We start from the raw sequence: 19,828 nt of genomic DNA, 5'->3' as shown, positions 1-19,828 counted from the left end.
AAAAAGACAGCCAGCATCATCAAGAACCCACATCACCCTGGCAACACTTTCATTTCACTCTTGTTACCGAGAAGAGAGTATAGGAGTCTGAAGACTGGATCAGCTTCTTTTCAACAACTATCAATTAGGTGTTCCATTTAAACTCCAAGCTATGAACTGCCTGGGTTGCGCTGGAGATTTTGAGCTTTGTTTTGTTTTTGCACTATATTGGGTTTGTTTTTATTGATTTTTTTTGTTTGTTGTGTTCTCTATTGAGCACAATGTTTGTAAACCAGTTGTGCTGCTAACTCTTAAATCCGGTGAAGCATCCTCTCTCCAATTTCCTAACCCGTGAATTGGCAAGCAGCTACATTTTGGCCATGATACTTTTACTCCCAGTGCCTCTCTGATCGATTAATCCAGTTATTGCCCACCTAAGAAATAAATTTAGTCTTATAACTTCTTCATGTAAAGTTGGATTGATGCATTCTGAGATTTACATTCTGCATTCTCAATTACCTTTGAATGTGAGCTGTCCTTTAATGCCTTTAACCTTGATCAACACACAAAAGTACGGGCAATACCTTATAGCATTGTCACTTTTGTTGCTGGTGTGCTTGTGTGGTGGGGAGCATTCTTCCCTGCTAAACAATGAATGAATTTGCTTGGTCTCAGTTAGGTATCACAGGCTGATTTTTAATTATTGCCACTCTTTCACAGGGCTGTTAGGCTGGAAGAGCCTGTTTGTTCTTGGTGTGACCTGTGCAACAATGGAAAATGAATATTCTGAACAGATTGCAGTGATCAGGCTTTAGTTCATTCTGAATGCTGAGCACTCCCTGCAGATAAAGGATGACTTTCTTCCATACAATTCCATGGGCTTGGGTGGATGATTAATCCATCCTGAGATCCATGGACTCTGCCTCGGGCATCAGCCGCTTGACAGGGTGGGGTGTTTGGTATAAGTTTATTATTGTCACATGTGCTGAGATACAGTGAATTGTTCTGCATGCTATCCCAGCCAAATCATACCATAGATATGTACCACAGGAAATGCAAAAAGAGAAAGAAAACGGTGTAGAATTATAGTGTTGTAGCCGCTGAGAAAATGCAGATATTAAAAAAGTGACAACGACACAATGAGGCAGACTGAGAGATATCATGAATATATCCTTGGCTTATGAGAGATCCATTCAAGAGTTTAATAACAGGGAGGAAGCTGTTCTTAACTGTTGCAATGTGCTTTCGAACTTTTGCATCTGCCCGACGGAGTAGAGACAATGACTGGGGTGTGAGTAGTCTACGATTATGTTGTCTTTCCCAATAGATATTAATAAGAACAAACTCGTTTCTACAGCATTTTTCAGTCCAGTGGTGACGAAAAAATGATGATTGCATTTTCCTGTCAGGATGGCATTTGGCTGGAGAGGAACCTGCAGATGGTGGTGTTTCCAAGAGTTTGCTGCCTTTGTCTTGCTTTGTGGTAGAGCTTGACTATTTTTATGGTGCTGTCAGAGATGCCTTGATGCGTAAATGCAGTTTATGTGTAAATGTCTCCCATCCACCGAAAATTTAGTTCTTTTGTCTGGTCCAAGGCTGTATTGAGGACTGGAACTGAATGGGCTGTGGTAACCAAAATGTCCTTTCGGTTCTTGAATCTCCTACTAAGTGGTAGCAGCTTCTCTCTGCAGAGATGTGCGGTTTTCAAACTTTGTTTATCATATCTGCTCACAAGGGAACATTCTCCTCAACTTTTCCTTGCAATATCCCTTATCCCTTAAACCATTCTAGTAAATCCATTGTCTTCATCGGCTTCATATTGTCCAAAGTTTTCTGACCAAAGTCTGTGAAAAATACTCAGTGGCCAATTCAGTCTTTTATAGGGGGTGCCGTGCATTTTATTCACGTTTGCACCCAATGCCTCTATTTACAAAACCCAAATTTCAAATGTACTTTAACCTCCTCATCCAACCAAACTGCCATCAAACAATAATATAAGCATTTACCTATTTGTCTCTGTTCCTGCATACCCTCCAGAAGTGTGCTTTTGGCATTAAATTTCCTGTCTTTGCACTTCCTCTGAAAATGTATCACTCCATACGTTACTGCATTATATTTCATCTGCAACATGTCAGCCTGTTCCACCAGTCTGCGTGCATTTTCTGTAACCCATCCTGGTCTGCCTTGTTTTCCATTACACTTTTACGTTTTGTCTTTGTAATGTTCTCACTGGAAGGCCATTAATATATGTCTTGGGTAACAAAAGAAACAGTACTGACTACCTTCCATCAGGCTGAAAAATAGCCATTTAGACTATTTCTTATCCATGCTGCCGCAGTCCTTTTGGCTTCAGTCAAACTGACAAGCCCATTATGTGGCAATTCATCAGAATTCTTTTAAAAGTCCCTATACGGCACATCAGCCATTTAAACCCTGTTATCTCATTAAAAATACTCATCAGGTTGTTAAACATGATTCTCTTTTTAATGATCCTTGCTGGCTATTGTAAATGAATCTTTAATTTTCCAAGTGACTGTTAATTTAGTCCCAGATAATTGTTTTGCCAAGATTGTACTGGCTTTATACTAAAGCTATATTCCATTCAAATTCACTTGTTGCCACTGAATTCATACCTTGGTGTTTTGGGCACCATTCTACACCAATCCCATCAGTGACCCATCTGGTAGCACACTGATCTTGGAGTCCAATGTTTCCTACTGATGACAATATCACAGCTGTGCCTTGTTGAGGGAGTATCGTCTTTCAAAAGAGGTGCTAAATTGGATTCTCTTCTTTCTTGGGTATACACTCACAGGTATTTGAAAAAACTATTCTCCTAGTAATCTTTATCTCTGAATCAGATGATATGGTCATTATGATATTATTGTTTGTGGAATTTCACTGAAATGCATTTTGTTCATAAAGGACTTTGGCATATTCCAAAAAGGAATGAAGGATGTCCTATAATTGCAATACTTCACTTGTTTAATCATTTGCCCAACAATAGGGCCACCATTTCCACAACAGTAATGGCTCACCCTGCTGTTTATCTTCAATGGGATGTTACAAACTAGTTTCCATGCACTAGAGCTGGAGAGGGACATCTAGGCACTATTTGTTATAATACTTTCCAAATGTTCTGAATCCCATTTTCTCTTTGACAATGCAGCATTGAAGCTAATTGTAGCACCTGAATTGGGCTTCCAAGTAAAATCACTGGAACTTATACAATTGGGTCATCTTTCTTGTTATACCGGGTTTCTTCAGCGTGATTTTTCTCTGAATTATGCATGAATTCTGATACATTATATTTTGTAGCCTGTTAGAAGGGCACACTGTGTGGCATGCAATTGGAGAGTTGCAAGAGTAAAATGAAACTCACTTCTTGAGGTAGAAATGTTGTGGAAGATGCTGTTTTATTGACATTTGATAGTTACATAATGCATGGGTTTACAACCTTTTTAATGTAAAGCACTTTATACAGTGGTACATCTTTTTACATCTAAAAGATAAAATATTTTATCTTTCCTTCCCTTTCCCACCATCAAATATCTGAGGAATAAAGTAGCCACAAGTAGGAATGTGTGGACTTGCAGATAATTTGAAAAGCAGCCACATAATGTGTTTCCCATGAGGCAAGGTGTTATGTTGTGGTTAGACGCAGTTCATTGGTCTCATAGTGACCCGACAGTGTTTTTGCTTACTGCAGCAGTGTCTTTTTTGTATGGGTTTTTTAATCTGATTTTAGTTGTCGAGGTGCTTGTCAACAGTACAACAGTTGAGATTAAAATAAAATACTTTATGTAGCAGATGGAACAGATTATAGATTACTGAGCAATGATCTGTTTGTTTATGATGTTGGGTAGTGAAGGGGAAAGCAATTGAATTTCCTGTTTTACCACTTGTTTTTTTTTTTTGTATTGGCATCCTTAAGGGAAATTGCTCCATTAGACCAAATCATTGCTGTAATGGAAAAAGATAGTGTGGTTCTGGGGACACAAGGAACTGCAAACGCTGGCATATTGAGCAAATCACAAAGTGCTGGAGTAGCACCTCTAACACAGCAGCCGCTGTGGAGGAATGGATAGTTGACATTTCGGGTCAGGACCCTGGAAGGAGGGAGAGGGGAAGCTGGAAAATAGGTTAGAGGGGATCTCTAACCGTTTACGACTAACTGTTTTAACTCCCCTTCCCATACTGGCCATTCTGTCCTGGGCCGCCTTTGTTGCCAGAGGCCACATGTGCACTGAAAGAACACCTCATTCCGCTTGGGTATATTACAACCTAAGAGTCTGAATGACTTAGACGAAGGGATTAAAAGTACCATTAGCAAATTTGCAGATGATACTAAGCTGGGGGGTAGTGTGAATTGTGAGGAAGATGCAATAAGGCTGCAGGGTGACTTGGACAGGTTGTGTGAGTGGGCGGATACATGGCAGATGCAGTTTAATGTAGATAAGTGTGAGGTTATTCACTTTGGAAGTAAGAATAGAAAGGCAGATTATTATCTGAATGGTGTCAAGTTAGGAGGAGGGGGAGTTCAACGAGATCTGGGTGTCCTAGTGCATCAGTCAATGAAAGGAAGCATGCAGGTACAGCAGGCAGTGAAGAAAGCCAATGGAATGTTGGCCTTCGTAACAAGAGGAGTTGAGTATAGGAGTAAAGAGGTCCTTCTACAGTTGTACCGGGCCCTGGTGAGACCGCACCTGGAGTACTGTGTGCAGTTTTGGTCTCCAAATTTGAGGAAGGATATTCTTGCTATGGAGGGCGTGCAGCGTAGGTTCACTAGGTTAATTCCCGGAATGGCGGGACTGTGGTATGTTGAAAGGCTGGAGCGATTGGGCTTGTATACACTGGAATTTAGAAGGATGAGGGGGGATCTTATTGAAACATATAAGATAATTAGGGGATTGGACACATTAGAGGCAGGAAACATGTTCCCAATGTTGGGGGAGTCCAGAACAAGGGGCCACAATTTAAGAAAAAGGGGTAGGCCATTTAGAATGGAGATGAGGAAGAACTTTTTCAGTCAGAGAGTGGTGAATGTGTGGAATTCTCTGCCTCAGAAGGCAGTGGGGGCCAGTTCGTTGGATGCTTTCAAGAGAGAGCTGGATAGAGCTCTTAAGGATAACGGAGTGAGGGGGTATGGGGAGAAGGCAGGAACGGGGTACTGATTGAGAGTGATCAGCCATGATCGCATTGAATGGCGGTGCTGGCTCGAAGGGCTGAATGGCCTACTCCTGCACCTATTGTCTATTGTCTATTGAATATTTACAATAATTTAATTATCCTAACGACTCTCATTTTCTTTCCTGTGCACCCCACTCCGTCCCCTTCCATCTGTATCCCTCCCTCTGGCTGTATATTTCACACATCTCTCTTTATCTGACACACTTTTGTCTCCTTTGCTGGGTGTTGACTCTTGATTCTTATGACTTGTCTCCTATGAAATAACCTAAATCTTCCACCTTTATGTTTTGATTTGCCTATTTCCTCATTTACAATCGGAAAAGTGTTGCGTGCCTTGGATTTTCCTCAACCCTACGGGAGATGCATATATCAGGGGTACTGGTAGTTACAGTCAATTCCTTTCACATCGTCGGCTTGGAGGTTAAGTTTTATTTTTCTTGAAATGTTCCAGATTGTGGAAGATGATTGTGAAACAACGGTGATATTTCAAATTCTATCAGTACATTGGATTTTTTCGTTGCAAAGTGGTTTCTAGTCATGGGTCTTACCTGGGTTCAACCTCGGTGGTGATAGTTGAGAGTAGGATGTTGGCAATGGGCATTCAATCCAAGGCTGAAGGCTGCAAAGAAAATAGTGCTGTCTATCTTTGTAGCATCAACAAATTTGTTTGGTACATTAATTTATTGTAAACATAAATAGCTGACATGGTACCACACATTGCAACTTACCAACCTGAAAATGACCTTTTCATTCTGACTGTTTGACTGTTGGTTTGACTATCCTCTATCCATGTTCCCTTTGCCATGAGTTTTTGCCTTGTGCACCAAGACTACGTAAACCCTAAAAAAAATCCACAGATATGTTTGTTGTTTTAATAAAATTCAAGATAATTTGTAATGTGTAGTGTAGTAATGAATGATGAGATACTCGTTGGATCAAAAACCCAGAGTCTCATCTTTTGATGGATTGTAAATATGATATCAAGCAAATTATGCAGTTAAATCCATAAAACACTTGTCACAAATCTGCACATCTTGAACAAAGTAACTGTTTTAGCTCGACACAAAATGCTGAAGAAACTCGGTGGGGGCATGCAGCGTCTCTGGATAGAAGGAATGGGTGACGTTTTGGGTCGAGACCAGAAATGGCACCCATGCCATCTATCCAGAGATGCTACCTGTCTGACTGAGTTACTCCAGCATTTTGTGTCTATCTTCAGTGTAAACCAAACGCCGGCAGTTCCTTACTACACAACTATTATTAGCTGCTGCTTAGTTAGCAATTGGAACAGAAATTATGTTGTATACTGACATTTGTGCCTTCATATGTGACTAATGCATATCCTGTATAACTTAAATTAAAATGCCAAGAAATTGGACTCATTTCCACCTGCTTTTATGCATGAGCTAACCCTTTGTAATTAACTTTGCTTTAATCTTGAGCACATTACACTGAAAGAAGTGACCTCTGCTTGAATTGAAGGATGATCCTCTCTCCCCCCAACCCCCACCAGATTTCATCTTTAAACTTGTAAACTCTTGCCCAGCAGAATACTGTGGAATGGACTGATGGTGGTGGTGATGTGTGGCCCCCCAGGGAGATGTGCACTCCCCATGGTCCTTGGCTTCAGTCCTTCGTTTACTTTCCTGCATGGAGAGATATCTTTGGAAACCCTGTCCCCATCACCCATAAGTGGCAAGGTGCTGCCGTACCTCATGTGGTTCAAGGCCAATGACCCCACACTACAACCCCCCCCCCATGTGCCTTCCCTCACTCCCACCAAGAATCAATGTCAACGATAGAGCACCATCTCAAACTCTTCTTGGATCAGGGCAAGTGTTGGGACAGCTAGTGATCCAGCAAGCAGTTGCTTGTCTGTGTTGGGTGTAAGTCAGGCTAAGCCATCCTAAAGGGGAGCAAACTGCATTGATGCTTTCTTAAAACAATATGTCCAGAATTTGTATTTCTTTTTGTCACTTGCAGTTTGTTGTTGACACCACACATAGCATCCATAGAAACATAGAAAATAGGTGCAGGAGTTGGCCATTCGGCTCTTTGAGCCAGCACCGCCATTCAATATGATCATGGCTGATCATCCAGAATCAGTACTGTGTTCCTGCTTTCTCCCCAAACCCCTAATTCCATTTGCTCTAAGAACTATATCTAACTCTCTCTTGAATACGTCCAATTCCAGTGGAATTGGCCTCCACTGCCTTCTGTGGCACAGATTCACAACTCTCTGACTGAAAAGGTTTTTCGTCATCTCAGTCCTAAAGCCAACTCCTTATTCTTAAACTGTGTCCCCTGGTTCTGGCCTCCCCCAACATGGGGAACATTTTTCCTGCATCTAACCTGTCCAATCCCTTAAGAATCTTTAAATGTTTCTATAAGATCCCCTCTCATCCTTCTAAATTCCAGTGAATATAAGCCCAGTCGATCCATTCTTTCATCATATGTCAGTCCCGCCATCCTGGGAACTAACCTGGTGAACCTACGCTGCACTCCCTCAATAGCAAGAATGTCCTTCCTCAAATTAGACCAAAACTGCACACAATACTCCAGGTGCGGTCTCATCAGGGTCCTGTACAACTGCAGTAGGACCTCCTAGCTCCTATACTCAAATCATTTGACAAAAATGTTTGAAGCCCTATTGTTCAGCAAATGAGTCCACTGAGTTTCCCTCACGTGATTTCTGTCAGTTGGGCCCTTTCCTTGGATATAGAACGGTACAGCACAGGAATAGGCCCTTCGGCCTACAACGTCTATGCTGATCATGCCAATCTATTCCTTCATTTTCCGCCTGTTCGTATACCTGTCTAAAGGGCCTGTCCCACTTTAGGCTATTTTAAGGTGACTGTCAAAGTCGTAGCAGATCGCCAAACTTTTATTTTACCCGACGACAATGTCCACGACAATGCCGAGTCAGGTCGAGATTACACCGTCTTTGGAAACATTGCAAAATTCCCACGCTGTCAATGCTTCTCTGGCGTCTTTCGCTGAAATCACTGACAAGTCTGTAAGTACTTGAGAGTTTTGAACTATAACATCTTGTAAGGGTTACTTAAAAACCAAACATCACTGTAACAAGGCATAAACTGGATTTACTTCCAGTTTACTAATAGCTGTATTTTATTTAATTTTTTTAATTAAAAAGTGGTTAAGTGGATTTTTGTGAAAAGCGTGTGGGCATTCTATGAAAATGTACGGGAGATGCATATCTGGTTTCTGGGATGCATATCTGGGTTGGGAGCCCACTTTAAATGTAATGGCTGATGGCCATAAACATCGTGAAATTCCCACGCTTACCTGACCGTCAAACTGTCGCCTCCAATCTACCTGTCAAATGTCCTGACGGTAAATAAATTGGTTAAACACACACATTTTATGGTATTTTGAAAGGACTTTACTTATTTTAATATAATGTGCTTCTAAATGCATCTAAGACAACCTAGCAAACCTGGGGACAGCAGGCGACAGCGCCCGCAATAAGCAATGATACCTGGCGACAAGCCAGCTGTCGCCGAGAAATTTCACTCCGGATGATTTCTCAGCGACGCGCTGAGATCCACTACAATTCTTGGAAGAAGACTCATGATCATGCCCGCGACACCCGGCGAACTGTCGGCGGCAGCCTAGCTGCCGGCAGTCGCCTTAAAATCACCTAAGGTGGGGCAGGCCCTTAAATGACTTAAATGTTGCTATCGTATCCGGTTCCACCGCTTCCACTGGCAACGCCTTCCAGGCACCTACCACTTATATTAGAAATAAACGTGCTTCATAACGTTTCTTTTAAACCTGCCCCTTCTCAATTTAAAACTATGCCCTCTAGTATTTGACTGTTCCACTCTCTGACTATCTACCCAATCTATGCCCCTCATAATTTTGTATACTTCTCTCAAGTTGCTCCTAAACTTCTGTCGCTTAAGAGAAAATAATTAAATATTTGTAACCTCCTTACAGCTAATGCTTTCTTATCCAGGCTACACCCTGGTTAACCTTTTCTGCATTCTCTCCAAAACCTACACATTCTTCCTGTAATGCTTTAATCAGAACTGTGCACCGTACTCCAAATGTGGCCTAACCAAAGATTTACACAGTTGCATCATGACTTCCTGACATTTACACTAATTGCCTCAATTGATGAAGGCTGGTGTACTGTGCACCCCTTTACCACCAATCTACTTGTGCTGTCACTTTCAGAGAGCTGTGGACTTGCAAAGTTCCCGTGAGAATAAGATAAGATATCTTAGACATTCTGTGGCAAAATTGGGACCATTTTTGAAAATCCAAAAGGGGAATCAGTGAAATGTCTTCCTTGAAGCCACTACCCATTCTATTTTGCCCAAGAGTTGTAGAGAGATACAGCACACAAACAGGCCATTTGGCCAACTGAGTCCACAGCGACATCAACTGCTCATTTACACTAATCCTATCTTATCCCATTAAACTCTTAATCTCTGGAAGACGATGTCGAAAACTAAACAGAAAAGCTGCAGTACTGAACATCAGGATGCTAAGAGTTTTTGCTATCCTGATGTAGAAACGAAAGCCCAAAGAAGAATTGTGAAAAAATTTAAGTCAATCATAGAGTCAGCATGGAAACGGGTCCTTCAACCCTCTGAGTCCATGCCAATTTACACTAATCCTGCACTAATCCCATTTATTTCTCCCCATGTTCCTGCTGACCCAAGATTCTATCATTTTACAACACCATAGGGACAATTTACTGTAACCAGTTAATCTACCAACCATATGGAAATCAGATCAAACAGAGGAGACCAAGTCAGCCTCAGGGAATGTGCACAAGCACCACACAGAGGTCAGTATTCAAACTGATCATTGAGGCTGTGAGGCAGTAGCTCTGCTATTTGTGCCACTGTGCTGCCCAATCTGGAAAGGGAGATTTCTTAACCACCACTGAATGCTTTTGGCCAACTCTGTTGCTGACCCTTAATGTGATAATAATCAGGACAGTGCTTATTGAAATGCCAAGTTGAGCTCTTCCAGCTAGTACCACAAATATTTTGGTTTTAATGGTTCAATGGATTAATGTCACATTAAATTCTTTCCTTATCAACAGTTCAGTAGAATATCACCATACCGTTCCTGATTAACAATTGTACAGAAATGGTGTACAGAGTTCCCATGCTAAAGGCATCATGTTTAGTGCCATTTGTTATGAATGGTGCCCGATTTAGGTAGGCCCCAGGCTGCTGTGAGCCTCCAGCCAACATTTTTCTTGGTTGACCAGCAACCATCCTCTCCTCCCCCATCCACCTTTTGCTCCCCGGGTGTTTCTCCTGCAGCAGACCCTGAAGGCGCATTGAGCTAGATCCCGATTCCCTCTCCTCTCCTGCTGGCCTCGCTCCTCTCCCATGGCATCCATCGTCATCCCCGGCTCCATCCTCGCAGTCTCTGGTCTTCGGGGGACGAGCAGCATTGGCTTGGCGAGCTCCATTTCCAGTCTGTGGTCTGCCGGGTCCTCCGAGCATAGCCTGGCTCGGCGGCTACCTTCTGCAGGACACCTTCTGCTGGGTCTTGTGTTCGGATGCGGACAGCCGGGCCGGTTAAGCACTTAAGGGAGCTGGGGAAAGTATAATCAGATGCATGTTAAGGAGAATAATGCACTTTCCTTTTGCTTAAAACCAAACCAAAAACTCGAACTGCTACGGGTGACTGTGGTGGAGCTCCAAGTGCTGCATAGCATGTTTACCTCTTGTTGCCCAGTGAACTAGAAGTGAAATGGAACTGACTGCAGTCTATAGATTAAACATGTGAAAAATCAGTCTGCTGTGTCTATTTATAGATATTTCTGAGCTGTAATAGAATTCATGACTAAAACTATGGCAAATTCAATGGTGATTTCTCCATAAGAATGCAGTTGTCACTCTTATCACCTGGGAATAGTCCAGCTGGTATTTAAATGTCCATATATAGGAGTCCAGTTATAGAATCTGGTTTAGCTGATTAAACCTGACCTAGTGTCTTGGATAAATTCGGTGAGCAATTGTCTTTGAAAGGCTCCATTGTTTGACTGACGCTGCAGTTGCCACAAGGACTTGATTTGAATTTTCATCATTGTAAAAGAGACCATATTTTGCTGTCGTGTTTGTCTCTGCTTCAGCATTCTCGGCGTTGTGTGGAAGGTCAGGTTATGGCATCTGATTCTGTTGGGTTGCTGATGAGGCATTGTTCAAGATTTTATTGTTCATTGAAATGATGACACAGCTCGACAAGCGAAGAAGACGTTTGGTATGCCTTGATAATCTTCCTCGTTATCTATGATACTAAGATACCCAACTGGCCTGTAGTTTCCTGCCTGCTCTCTCCCAATGTTTTGAATATATAAATTGCCCAATCCATTAGAGTCCTGTGGCCAGAATGCTGTAATTTCTTGGACACCCAGGACTTGGTATCTTGCGGTTGGGTACAATGTTGGGGGTGGCTAGATAGCAACATGTTACGGTTTGCCCATTATAGCTTAAGGCTCTACAGAATAACTCTGCATCTATCAACAATAGGATATATTAGAACAGATGGCCAAAAGCTTGGTCAATGCAGGAGGTTTTAAGGAGATTAAGAGGTTTAGAGGGAGGAAGGTAAAATCTTACAATCCAAGCAACAATGGAGTGATGAAGATGGGAAGGTTGAAAATACGCCACACAGCGGGCAGTTTTCTTTAAAAGTGGCCTGGTTGCTTGAATTGTATTTTGAAATATCTGGTTCCCCAATGCCTTTGAATTATAAAGACTGTCTCATTATAGCTGGACAGTTGATAGAATGTTATTCCACTGGAAGCTCAAATAGCTGCAGGGCCGGGAGCTGATTTCCTCAGGTCGCAGTGGAGCCTGGACCCCACCAAAAGAAGCAAGTAGAAAGTGGTGAAATGTGACAGTAGTTGAACACGTACTGATCTGTGTGGTCTTTCCCACAGCCTTTGTGATTTACAACTTCCTCAGCCTGTGCTACGAGTATCTGGGAGGAGAGAGTGCGATTATGTCAGAAATCAGAGGGAAACCCGTCAAGTGAGTAGTTTGCCTTTATGCGTTTCTGCCTATTTCTTCATACATTTGACCCTCGGGGTGCTCAGATTCATGTTTTTAAGTTCCAGCAAAGTGCATTTACCACAAATCTGAAATGACTTTACAGGCTGGAAGAGTCTGTGTACCACGTGTATACGGAGTGTGTGAGGTTGCAGCCCCTGTTTCAATATCTAAAGGGGCTGCTCCTTGCCTTTTGGCTGCACTTTTCACCCACCATCCTCATCTTGGGACACCCTGTGCGTAGGGGAGAGGGTAGGGCCGAAGATGTCCTGGTTGGGTTGCTCCTGGGCCTGGCCAAGCTGGCTATCTCACAGCGTCAGCCGGAAGAGGGCTCTGCCCGAGCCAGCTGCCTACCTCTTTTCAGGGGTTATGTCCGCGCCCGGGTGGTGTTGGAGAGGGACTATGTGCTGTCCACGGGCACCCTGGAGGATTTCCGGGACCGCTGGGCACCGCGGGGGATTGGATGTATCCTGGATGGGGATTGTAATATAATTGTATAATAGTTTCATTTGGTATATTTGTTTGTATAGTATTCTGGTGGTGGGTTATGTTTTGTTTTATTGTATTGTAAATATTGTTTTTTAAATAGTTGAGTATAATTTTTGATAATAAAAAAAAAGCTGGTTACAAAACCCCCCCCAAAACCTGAAATGACCATTAACTGGATTTTTCCAAAGCATTTGCAAAAACCTAAAGATCAAAGCAAAATGACATACTGTCAGTGAAATCGATCCAGTTGGCTTGTGGGATGGAAACCATATCTAAAGACGGGTAACAACTGAAGGCAAATGCAGTGACATAATAATAATAATAATAATAATGTATTTTATTTATATAGCGCTTTTCATATACTCAAAGACGCTTTACAGAGATTTAGAGAACATAGGGAAATGAATAAATAGATAAATAAGTAAATAAATAAACGAACAGAGAAAGGAGACAGAAGGTGAGGTGACCTTCAGTGGTTGAAGGCAGTACTGAACAGGTGAGACCTCAGCGATGTTTTGAATGTGGTGAGTGTGGAGGAAATGTGCATTTCTTCAAAGAATTATAGATTCATAGAGCTTGGAAACAGACCTTTTGGCCCACTGAGTCCATGCTGACTCTCAACCATCCATTGACACTAATCCTGTATTAATCCCATATTTTTATTCTCCCCACATTCCCATCAACTCCAGATCCTACCATCCACATACATACATATTAGGATGAATTTACAGTGCTCCGTTAACCTTCCAACCTGCATGTCTTTGGGATAAGGAGGGTAATTGGAGCATCTGGAGGAAACTGGTGCAATGACAAGGAGACTATGGAAACTTCAACCAAGGCCAGGGTTGAATCTGAACCTCTGGTGCTGAGATTGTAGCTATTCTAACGATGCCACCAAATGGTGTGTGACTAAATGTTATTTTGGGGATTAACAATGACATCCGGAGACAATATACAAATACAATAAAAATCAGTCAACTAGTGAAGGCTTATTATTACAAAGGGATCTGCTGTATAACTACATTGCTTTCCATATACAGGAACTTGTAACTTTGGAGCAAGAGGAGTCACTTCATTTTAATTAAACGACAGTTAATTAAATTAACTAGCTCAACTGATAGTAACTTCAACTCGCCTATGTGTGGCATCCTTCCACCCCTTTGCTATCAAGAATCGTATCCACCTATGCCTTAAAAATATGTAAACTCTGCTTCTACCACCTTCAGGAAGGGTTCCAAAGACTCATGACCCTGAGAGAAAAGTTTGCTCCGTCACTGTCTTTTCGAACAGAGACTTATTTCCATGTTGTGTCTTCAATTCCAGGTGTTTGTCTTTACTGTGAATTTAGTGTTACTTGTGCACAAAGCAGTTTATTATAATCGTAATAAATTCTGGATTGGTGAGCAGAGCAAGTTCTAGTCACTGATCTGTGGTGTGAACTGTTGCTTTTTCACAGATGTCAGATTCCTTTTTCAGTTTTTATTATTGGATATTTGTTGGTGTAGTGTCCATTTATTAACTAATTTCTGTCTCATCTTCAGGACAAGTTGTTTGTACGGAACATGCTGTCTGGTGGGTATGACTTACTCCATTGGATTTTTGCGGTTTTGCAAACAGGTGAGTTCACAAGAAGTCTGGGGTCTAGCCCATTGAAAACTCTTGGGCATTGTATTCCTCTCGCAGCGGCTGCAACCCGCCCAATTAACCTGATTATATGATCAGGTCCGAGGTTGGATTGAGGGTTGAATTTCTGTTGAAATGTACTGGTTCCATTCAGGATGAGTCGGGAATGTGCATGTGTGTGAGAGGTGATATATCCGTCTTAATGTATCTGTGTGTGACCTCGGTAATGGGGAGCCACAATTCACTGAAGTGCAAAGTTGTCAGCTCTCACTGCTGAGCATGTTCTTGGAGCTGCTAATTACAATGTCTGCTGTCTCCCAACCAGGCCACCTTACAGTTCTGTGTGATTAAACCCCTGATGGCTGCCATCACCATTATCCTACAAATCTATGGCAAATATCATGATGGCGACTTTGAGTAAGTTGGCACTATTTGTTTTTTACTTGAGTATCACATTTGAATTTAAAGTGTGGTGTTTTATCATGAGAAGCTTTATACTGTTTTATTGAAACTTTCTTTTCAATGGGCTTCTTTGGTGTGCAATATGAGGAATGGGTTTGGATTTTTTTGTGGCTTTATGGAGTAAAGCGATTTACCCTTGGGCATCAAGCAACTTGGTTCTCCATTATACAGGTTTGGCTTCGAAGCCTGGAGAAGTTGTCCTCCACTCCATTAGGAGAGATTCTTGAGAGACTCTGACTGAGAATCCCTGTTCTCTTGGATGGATTGGGAACAGTGCCGCCATGTGAAGCAGACTAAACATCTCTGCTTCATTTATGTGCGCTATAAACTAAGGGGGCATGCCGCCGAGCCCCCTGTGGTGGCAAGCCTCGAAGACCAGGGAGCCGCTGCCGACGACGGATGCGAGGAGTGGGCCCATAGGAGAGGGACCGGGGTGTGGCCTCCAGCATCGTGAAGTGCAGAAGGCGCGCCCGGAACACAAAAGGCTGTCGATCAAGGAGAGGGACGTTATGGTTTGCTAGCTGCTTAAGGACAACAGAGGAGGCCCTGCAGCAGCCTGGGATCGGGAGCCGCTCCAGTACATTTAATGTGTGGACCGGACTTTGGACTTCTTGTAAAAGGCACCAAAATAATCATGCACATGTGTTCTATACAAAAAGAAATTGACTGAGCAGTGCACACATGACAATCAAGCATCAGTGAATCAGCCTTGTACACCTGGGCAAGTGGATGAGCAAACACTTCTTTGCCCAATTAAAAAAAAATTAAGTGCTGGAAAAATTCAAGTCTAGCTATATCTGTGGAGAGGGAAACAATAAATCCTTCAAATCAATCACCTTTTAAATAAAAATTTGGAAAATTTAGTAAAGTATGTTTTAAGTTACAGGGCAGGGGATGCAGTGTACCCCACAGTTCCTGCATTTAAAAAAAAATCCCCTGTATTTAGCTCTCTTCCAGACACATTAACTACCATTAGCAAACTGCCTTCACCCTCTCATATTTAACATTATTTTGTGTTGTCCACTTTATCTTGGTCTTCACTGTATCACAGAAAATCAACTTTTTCTCCTCACTTTTTCCATCTTCACGGCCACATAAAATATGCCTATCTTACTACATTTTCCAAAGCTAATGAAGGTAATTGTCCCGAAACACACTCCACAGATGTGCCTGATCTGCTGAGTATTTCCACCATTTTCTATTTTTAATTCAGATTAATAGCATCTGCTGCTTTTTGGTTACTTCTCTGTCAATTGGCTAGGATTTTTTTTTCCAGGGGAGCTAACAGATTCTGACACACAAAGGAAAAGAAGAGCAACGACCAATGTAGCTCCTTTACTAACAGACATAGAATTTATATTGGATTGACAGAATTTTATGTCTCCACTCACGAATGAAAATATATTTTAAAAAACTACACGAATGCCAGGGAATTGGATCCGAAGTCAGTGAAGAAGCAAAATAAATTTTGGTGAACAAAAACTGCTCGGAAAGTTAATGAACCTTAAAATGGATAAATCCCAGTGGCCTGATTATCTACATCCATTGTTTTGAAAGACAGTGGAATTACTATGTTTAAGATACTTTTATAAAGGCACTTGAATAGGCAAAGAATAGAAAAACATAGACCTAATGCAGGCAAGTGAGATTAGTGCGGAAGGGCAAAAAGATGAGCATGGATGCCACTGAAAGGCCTATTTCTGTGTGAGACAACTCTGACACTATGTGGTGGTCACCGAGATAGTGGATGTTCTGGTATTCACCTTCTGAAATTCTATGAACCATGGAATGGTTTCTGTAAATTGGAGAACATCACTGTGACCACACTTTTGAATAGTGCGTAAACAGGAACTACTTGACTGTTAGTTTGATATTGGTAGTTGGAAAACTAATGGAATCTATTGTCCTGGATGTAATATTAAAACGCTTGGAAAGTAGCTATGTGACCACGACAGTGTCAACATAGATTCATATCTTACCTTTAATTTCCATCACCTCAGTTAAACTTCAGACTGAAACATATTCTTTAAATTTATTGGAATTACAACAGCAAAATCAAACAGCTGGAACTGAGTTCGAGCTGCATTTGTGTGGGCAAGGGGTTTGTTGGCATTTCAAGTCAAGAACTCTGCATCAGAACTAAGAGTGTAGAGGAAAGATAGCCAGTTTGTGAAAGTGAGAGGGGTGGTGAGGCAATGGGGGGAGCTTTTGGATGAAGGACAGATGGAGTCAGGTAAGGACGGGGAGAGAGGAGTGTTGAGATAGAGGCAGGCAGATGATAGGTAGAAACAGATGATAAGGAAAAAAATAACTAGATGGGTGGGGAAAGAAGAGACAGGTTTGTAGGTAATGGGTGGAACCAGCTGAGGGAGGGATGGTTAGATGGAACTAGATCAGAGATGGTAAAGGAAAGGTGTGCTAAGGAAGAAACCCATGTAAATATGTGGGTGTGGACTGTAGTTTATGGCCACAAAGGCCATCTTCAGCTTCTGATTTCAATTCCCATTCCCAAGCTGACTGGTTTATCCTCAACCTTCTCCATTGTTATGGTGAGACCATATGCAAACTGGAAGAATAGTATCTCTAATTTCACTTCAATAGCCCTCGGCCCAGTGGTATGAACATTAAATCTTCGGTTCCAGGTAACCCACATCCACCCAGTGTCGCTCCCTTTGTTAACCTCTTCCATCTCCCCTTATTCCCAGGACTGATCAACCTCCCCTACCTGTTCCATCTACTCAGTGCCCACATCCCTTCCTCTCACTTTTACATGCAGGTTACTTTCTCTACACTATCAGTCCTGATTGCAGTGACCCAACCTGAAACGTCAACCATGTCCTTCTTCCAGGGATGTTGCCTGACAGTTCTTCCAGCAGTTTGGTTTTCTTGCTCCAGATCCTGTATCTGCAGTCTCTTTCACTGCATCTAGTATTCCAATGGGCCTTCTAGTTTATCATTTCAGTTGCCTTTCCAACTAGTATTAAAATTCTGTGTCAAAAAGTATCTGTTCAGGAAGTTCATATACACCTTTCAGAGTAGTGTTCTTACAAGCAATGTGGCAAAAATCTGAAGGATTGACATAAATAAGAGGTAGTAGAAAGTATAAAATGAACTTGGCTAAATATATTTTAAGAAAATAAATGTTTATAGCTATATTGAATCCTCTTCCAGGTTAACTGTGACTTTTCATTTCCACAGTGTGAGAAGTGGATACCTATATATCTCCATTATTTACAACATTTCTGTCAGCCTGGCACTTTACGCATTGTTCCTCTTTTATTTCACGACCGGTGAGCTCCTCAGTCCATATGATCCTGTCCTGAAATTCCTGACAGTGAAGTCAGTAATTTTTCTCTCATTTTGGCAGGGTGAGTATCAATAATATGCATAAAGATCTTAACCAAATGCCATTTTTTAAGGAGGAAAATTAACTTCTGGATGGTATTTATTTAATGGTATTTTATTTAAAATTGGGAAATGGTAATGAGAATTTTCCTGTGTTCTAAAAGTTGAAGGATTGTGTGTCTTATATTGGAACTTCCAAATATTATTTAGGTCGAGAAAGGGGAAGAGACTGGTAACTGGTAACTGAGTTTGGTATTAGTTGGAGGGAAGTTACTTGAATCTGTTATTTGAGACGTGACTGAGCACATGAACAAGTGTCAGCTGATCAGTTGAGTTAACCTATGTGAAGGCTTATCATCTATTCACTAATATCATTACATTATTTGAGGTTTTTAAAATGGAGGATGGCCATATTTACATTTGAAATAATTTCATACAACCCCCATGAGAATTTTATCAAAGGGAGAGCAAATAATAATAATAATAATAATACATTTAATTTATATAGCGCTTTTCTGGAAACTCAAAGACGCTTTACAGAGTAAACAAAACATAAAAATAAATAAACAAACAAAAGATTTATCCAGACGGAGAAGCGGCGAACAAACAGCGCCAGCGTCCTCTCACGTCAGGGTCCGGCGCAAATGGTTGACAATAAACAATAAACAGTAAATGGTTGACAGTAAACAATAAAGAACACAAGACACACAATTACAGTTTAACACAGATTCTCCAGGCACACCCTCACTGATGGAAGGCAAAGAAAAGTCTTATCTCCTCCTCATTCTTCTCCCAGCGTCAGGCAGTCAACAGTGTGCAGCAACATTTCTGTGCACTAAGTCCTGTTGCTGGTGTATAACGTTGGCAGGAACAAAAGTTGTATTTGCAGGACTTAATGTTTGATGTGCACATTGAAGGCTGCAGTTAAATGTTACCATTTTGAAATAAGTTTAGAATTCAAGAAACATTTTCATTATCATTATCCATTATCATTGTATGCAAGTTGTATCTGCTAAAATGGATTGTGTTAATACTTCTCTAGGAATGCTGTTGGCAATATTGGAGAGATGTGGGGTAATCCCAGAAGTGCAGATTATTGATGGCCACGAAGTCCGGGCGGGGACAGTGGCCGCTGGCTACCAGAATTTCTTCATCTGCATCGAGATGCTCTTTGCTGCCATTGCCCTTCGCTTTGCCTATCCTTCGCAAGTGTACGTTGAACGCAACGAGATGACACAAGGTAGGAAAACGCACTACTCCTAAACTCTGCTTCAATTGGGTAGCACAAAGTAGACCTTTAATAACTAAAAATTATAATTTAAAAATGAAGGCAGAAAATACTATGGCCAGATTAAGACATCAAATATAATTTGCTGATCATAACAAGTCACCTGTGGGCAGATATCAATGGCTTCTTCTTATTCCCTGAGTCATAGTGAAGTATATGACACCAGGGTCTTTACTTGACGGCCAATGACTGACTGGAGTAATTGGAAGATGAGTTCAAATATTACTATTGTCATGGGAGAATTTAAACTCAATTAATTAAATAATCTGGAACCAGATTCTTGTAAAAGATTCAAGGGTACTACTTTGAATACGAAAGTTATTTTGCATGTTGCGGCCAATATTTATCCCACAGATGATAATGCAATAAAGTATGTAGATTATCTGAGCATCTGCATGGTGTAAATTGT

The 19,828-nt window shown here is 41.5% G+C and overlaps 1 protein-coding gene across 1 annotated transcript in view; it reads left to right on the top strand.

Moving 5' to 3' along the window:
- The window catches only part of LOC144589750 (transmembrane protein 184A-like), a gene marked incomplete at its 3' end in the record, with an annotated part of 44,002 nt that extends 24,631 nt beyond the window's left edge, over positions 1 to 19,371 (top strand). Inside the window, exons 3-7 of the mRNA XM_078394850.1 lie at positions 12,104 to 12,194; positions 14,243 to 14,318; positions 14,650 to 14,741; positions 17,985 to 18,154; positions 19,174 to 19,371. Coding sequence (XP_078250976.1) covers positions 12,104 to 12,194; positions 14,243 to 14,318; positions 14,650 to 14,741; positions 17,985 to 18,154; positions 19,174 to 19,371 — 627 coding nt within the window. The remainder of the gene's footprint in view (positions 1 to 12,103; positions 12,195 to 14,242; positions 14,319 to 14,649; positions 14,742 to 17,984; positions 18,155 to 19,173) is intronic.
- Positions 19,372 to 19,828: the final 457 nt, after the last annotated feature.

Source organism: Rhinoraja longicauda, unplaced genomic scaffold (genome assembly GCF_053455715.1).
Source record: "Rhinoraja longicauda isolate Sanriku21f unplaced genomic scaffold, sRhiLon1.1 Scf000071, whole genome shotgun sequence".
In the NCBI taxonomy this organism is placed as follows: domain Eukaryota; kingdom Metazoa; phylum Chordata; class Chondrichthyes; order Rajiformes; family Arhynchobatidae; genus Rhinoraja; species Rhinoraja longicauda.
This window is presented reverse-complemented; position numbering and strand designations above follow the sequence as displayed.